The sequence below is a fragment of the Macrobrachium nipponense genome, chromosome 1 (genome assembly GCF_015104395.2).
Source record: "Macrobrachium nipponense isolate FS-2020 chromosome 1, ASM1510439v2, whole genome shotgun sequence".
Lineage (NCBI taxonomy): Eukaryota > Metazoa > Arthropoda > Malacostraca > Decapoda > Palaemonidae > Macrobrachium > Macrobrachium nipponense.
Genome location: NC_087200.1, coordinates 94,835,179 through 94,841,217, shown reverse-complemented (window position 1 = coordinate 94,841,217; position 6,039 = coordinate 94,835,179). Strand labels below are relative to the sequence as shown.

At 35.9% G+C, this 6,039-nt stretch overlaps 1 protein-coding gene across 2 annotated transcripts; it reads left to right on the top strand.

The window, feature by feature from the left end:
- Positions 1 to 953: 953 nt before the first annotated feature.
- Positions 954 to 1,881, top strand: LOC135220251 (uncharacterized). Of its 2 annotated transcripts, none has more exons than XM_064257518.1 (3): positions 954 to 1,083; positions 1,329 to 1,465; positions 1,697 to 1,881. In XM_064257518.1, the coding sequence occupies exons 1-3, from the start codon at positions 1,063 to 1,065 to the stop codon at positions 1,827 to 1,829; spliced, it is 291 nt and encodes a 96-aa protein (XP_064113588.1). In that variant the 5' UTR covers positions 954 to 1,062; the 3' UTR covers positions 1,830 to 1,881. The 2 variants fall into 2 exon arrangements, with proteins under 2 accessions (XP_064113588.1, XP_064113589.1); XM_064257519.1 differs by having other exon boundaries at positions 1,641 to 1,881.
- The last annotated feature ends 4,158 nt before the right edge of the window (positions 1,882 to 6,039 follow it).

Below are 6,039 nucleotides of genomic sequence, written 5' to 3'. Positions count from 1 at the left end.
GTTTAAGTATGATGGTATGTTAAGACATAACCTAGTAAGAAATAACAACAACCACGATAAAAATCCCGTAGTGCCAGGCGTCTATGAATTACCCTGCAAAGATTGTAAAGGAAATTATTTTGGTGAAAGAGGACGAAGTCTAACTACACGCTTAGAGGCCAAATACGGTCTTCAAGTAATTTCAGTCTGAGAGTGAATTATTACGTGATAAATTTGGCTGACAAATTTCAGTCCATGCGCAACAAGCTGACAACTACAATATTTTAAGTTGAAAACAGAATCTTTTATTTACATATGTTAGAATTTTCATATATTTTAGGATATCTAAGGATATTTTCATATATTTTAGGATATTTTCACTAGAATTACTGGCCCAATGCATAATTCTATTGAAAATATCCTAAAATATATGAAATGTTTCACATATCTAAATAAAAGATTCTGTTTTTAACTTAAAATATTGTAGTTGTTAGCTTGTATGATAATTAAATTGAACATACATATGATATACGTCAATACTCTCTCTATTATTATTATCATGAATTCACATGGAACAAGCACACACAATCCATTGACTTGAAATTTAAGCTTCCAAATAAGATTGGTTTCACTCTCCCACCACAGACCCCATACTGCAGCAGTAACTGATCATGATACAGAGCCAGTGATTTTTCATCGCACTGGGTGAGACGCAAACCCCCAACATCTAAGTGGCATACCACGACACTAGCCACTACACAAGCGGACCAGCTGAGAAGGTTATAAGAAGTCTAGAAACTTTCAAGTAGACATCCCTGAGTTACCGCTAAACTGGACCAGACATTAACCTCCCGAAAGCAAGAACCAAAAAAACGCGTAAAAAAAAAAAAAAAAAAAAAAAAAAAAAAAAAAAAAAAAAAAAAACTGGATCATAAAAAAAAATTAGCGTAATTTTTTTCGCCCGGCCATTCAGCTAACTCATCCCCCCCAAGGCACAAGTTGCCCGTTAAGTATAAATCCCAGAGGAGAACTGGCCCACTGCATAATCCTTCTTCAGGAGTCTCAGAAGACACACATTCAACGATGACCTTCCTTCGCTCAGCAGTGAGTATATTTTGAAGGAAATATATGAAACATTGTAGACTACTATTCACTTTCAATATTTCTTCAGATTCGTGGAATATGTAAATTATAAATCAAAGCGCAAGGCACAATAAATGTATAATGCTACTTTTTTCATCCCCACACCCACCCTCTAATACTTATACATATTATAAATGAATATGATATCAGATCCTTTCCAACGATCCATTTGTTACTAGATTATCAACTTCCATTTCTTCTGACAGTTTGTGGTCGCCATTGTTATGGCTGTGGTCTGCTCATCCCTGGCACTCCCTGGGGGATTAGGCTACGGATTAGGTGGATTCGGTGGAGGATTGGGCCATGGATTGGGTGGTGGATTTGGCGGAGTCACAGTAGTCCGGTAAGCAGTCAATCCCTGACCTGTTTAAATATCATGAGCTCTTTTATACATGTCCATTTAAATCTTGCTGAATGTAAACAATGATTTTCCTTTATGACGGGTAACGGATTAAATATGATTAATCTCTCCATTATCAAGTAAATTACTTTCCATAATTTCAATGTCTATTTGACAGTGACGCATTAGCTTTATCAAACCTGAGTCTAATTGTCTTCTTCCGCCATCTCATAGACCCGTGGTAAGCAGAGTTGTTACCGTTAGCAAGGGAATCGGACACGGTGGATTCGGAGGACTTGGAGGATTTGGAGGACTTGGAGGATTTGGAGGACTTGGAGGAGTGCGTTATGGTGGCTATGGATGGTAACATTTCCCAATAGCCGACGAATAAAAATTTAATTTAAAAAATCAAATAGTAATACATGTTTTCTTATCCATCACTCAAAAACGTCAAATCATTTTTAGAAATTTCCATTTTCAAAGCAATATTGAACACAGCAAAATAAAAAAAATAAATAAAAAAAATCGGTGGAACTCTGTGATTTATGTTTAGCATTAATGACAGCTTAATTAAGCTCTTAGTGTTATGCCTCTTCCTAAGTTTGAAGGAAAGTAGAGGAAAAACGGAAATAAAAAGTGACAGGTAACAGAAGTGAAAAAAGGAATATACAGATAATGCCGATTCATCAACAAAAGATTGTTTATTACTGTGCTTCCTGGTTATTTTTCCACTGGAAAATAATGTCAATACAATCATAGCTTGTAAGGCTATATAAAAGCTTTGGAACCCTTCCCTGGGTTGTTCCTCTTCAGTCTAATGAACAAATTTAAATTGAAATGCATCTAGTAGGTAAACAAAACAAAGATGCCAAGAATTGCTTCCCCGTCAGACAGATTTCCAAATAACACGGTTCTGAAGAAAGTAGTCAATGGCCCAACTAGGTAATTTCGTCTAATCTGTTGTTATAGCTGGCTGTTGTTATATACTGGCTATCCAGTACCTGGAAAGTGGGAGGAGAGGGAAATGCAGAGCAGCATCAGGTAAGAGAAAAACAGAGCCCTGTTTTAAAACTAAAATCCCTAACAAGCGACCTGAGTATGTAAAAATGGACAATTGGGTCCTCGTTAACAAACGACTTGTTAATTTTGAAGGACTCTCTCAAGTTGATGGTGGCGCCTTCAACTAAGCGTCTGGTGTTTACATTGTTGGTTTTGACAATAATATTGGCTGCATTCCACTCCGGTCTATGATCATTGTTAAATGCGTGTGTCACTATTGCGCTGAATGCAATGAAAATGCTCGTTTATGTTCCTCTAAGCGTGTAGTTAGACTTCGTCCACTTTCACCAAAATAATTTCCTTTACAATCTTTGCAGGGTAATTCATAGACGCCTGGCACTACGGGATTTTTTATCGTGGTTGTTGTTATTTCTTACTAGGTTATGTCTTAACATACCATCATACTTAAACACAATCTTAAAACCACTAATATTCTTTACATTACGGCTGAGAGCAATTAATATATATCTCTTTGGTTTTTCCCCGTTGTTATCTGTGGGTAGATAGAAAGACCTCCTGGCTCGCGAGATGTCCATTTCAATAAAATGGGAAGGATATCTGATGCTCGTGAATGTTGCCATTATACGCTGTGGTTCTCCATCTACAGGGTGGTCCGAAAGTCTTTTTACCCCTACCAAAAAGTACCAACAATAGAGGAACAAGTATTGCAATAATATAAAATCATATCATGGATTCAGTTTATTTTTGTTACCCCTAAACATTGTTTTAATGTTTACGTTTTTTTGTCCTAATATTGTTTTTTTTTTTTTTTTAAATGGCTGTAAGCAAATAAACTTAATTCAGTACATCTCTATTGCTATATTATCTGTTCTTCTATTGTATCAGTGTTCTTATTTCGGTCTATTGTTCGTACAGTTCATAAACTGAACCCAGGATATGTATTTTGTATTATTGCAATAGTTGTGTCTCTATTGTTGGTACTTTTTGGCAGGAGTAACAAGACTTTCGGACCACCCTGTACATATTAGGGGTCACATCCTGATGAGGTATTACTTGATGCAACATTACGTCAGCCTGTATGGCGATCCAGTTCGTAGCAGCCAGATATAACAACAGAGAAGAGGAAATGACATAAGATAAGTTGGGCCAATGACCACTTTCTTCATCACCGTGTTCGTTGGAGATCTGGTTGCAGGGGGTAACAATTCTTGGCGCCTTTGTCTTGTTTACCTAGAGGCATTTTATGTTAAATTTGTTCATTAGACTTAAGAGAAACCCAGGCAAGGGGTCCAAAGCTTTTATATAGTTTTATAAAGTTTTACTACTGCTACCATCAGTATATTATTGTGGACCTTAAAGGACATTACTTGTGTCCTCGTAATTGAGAGTTCTAGCCAATAGTAGCTTTACCGAGAAAGCGCAAGATTCCTAAAAAATAGATGATTTCAACAAGTCATTTAGATATTCTAAAAAACAAGAAAGCGAAGTCAATTTTTTTCATCAATACCTTCTCATGGTCATGAAGCGAAAACGTCATTGCGTTGTTCCAAGTCATAAGTTTAAAGGCTCGTTAGATTTTTTTAATTGACGATGGTTAATGAAATGCTAGAAGCTAAGACAACTGAGAGGCAACTTTTATCATCTGTCTTGCATTATGATTAAATCCTCAAAAACCAGAAAAGCCTGTCAACTTTTATAGAACGCCAGGCAGAGAGAGGGAGAGAGAGAGAGAGAGAGAGAGAGAGAGAGAGAGAGAGAGAGAGGCGGGGCGGGGGGCGGGAGGCCTTCTCAAATCACTGATACGAGACAATTAATTACACATGCAACATGATGTAATCTAAGGTGATGGATTCATGAAAGAACAGCACAGCCTTTAAAATAATAAATGATAACTTTACAAAATAAAGATTCATAATAGACACACACACATGTATATGTGTGCGTGTGTATATATGTGTATTCAAATATGAATATCGCTTTTACTGAATCTTAGGATGATTTGCCCATAAATAACCTGACTAGGACTCGAACATAAGACTCTTCGGGTTAGCAGCAAGGTGATAGTGACCTCATCCATTCTACCACAGATAGAGATATTAATAGAAGTCGGTTTCGATTGTAATGTGCACGTTAAGCACAGCAGAACTCCTACCCCAATTCCTGACTCCAGATACGTTATAAACCTCTTGATAACTTGTAAGATTGGTAGACAAACACATACTTTTTAGAGTTAGATTGTGTTGGCAATGCAATAACACGGGCTGTTTATCGTATGAAGAGCACAAGAAACAAACAAACAAAAAATTAAAAAAATTAAAAAAATTATTTGTGCTTGTATCTATGATTACAGAGTGTAAAGGAAAGCTACGATAGTTTACATAGTTGGCAGTAGAAATTAAAGCTTCTTTATAAGTAAAAGTAACCTTAGGAAAATACAACAAAGAGACCTTAACAAAGTATATGATTGGGCAGAGGTAAATAGGATGGCATTTAACTCTGGTAATTTGAATCAATAAATTATGGAGACAGAGAAGGAAAGCTATATGCATATAGGGGACCTAATAATGAGACAATCATAAATAAGGAAGCAGTTAAAGACCTTGGTGTGATGATGAATAGGAACATGTTATGCAATGATCAAATAGCAATTCTATTGGCAAAATGTTAAAAAAGCAAAAACTGGGTAGTTGTTTGTGGTACGGCACTTCAAAAACAAGGAAAAGTGAAGACAAATTGATTTATGCTTTATAAAACATATGTTCGTAGTCCACTTTAATATTGCAATATGATATGGTACCCATACTATCAAAAGGATATTGCACAAATAGAGTAGTACAAAGGTCCTTTACAGCTAGAAAAGAAGAAGTTAAGGATTCGACTACTGGAAAGACTACAATCCCATAAAATTATATAGTCTAGAAAGGAGAAAGAGAACGCCTACATAATAATTCAGGCATGGAAACAGATAGAAGGAATAGCCGAAAACATCATGGAGCTAAAAATATCAGAGAGAGCAAGCAGAGGTAGATTAATAGTGCCCAAAACTGTACCAGGAAAAATAATGAAGGCACACAGGACATTAATCCACTACGCACCAGCATCGATAATGCAGCGTCTATTCAATGCGTTGTCAGTTCATCTGAGGAATATATCAGGAGTGAGCGTAGATGTGTTGAAGAATGAGCTCGATAAATATCTAAGCTGCATCCCAGACCATCCAAGATTGGAAGATGCAAAATATACCGGAAGATGTACTAAACTCTCTGGTAGACATATAGAGGTGCCTCACACTGAGGGACCTGCTGCAACCCGAACAAGATGTAAGGTCTGTAAGGTCTCTGTGTGTGTGTGTGTGTGATATAATATATATATATATATATATATATATATATATATATATTATATATATATATATATATATATATATATATATATATATATATATATATATATACGGGAATTGCGATGTCACTATACCAAGCATTTTAGTTGCTTTTAAAAGGAAAATATACCGAGAAGTATTTTTCCTTTTTTCTTTTATTAAAGGATAAGGAATA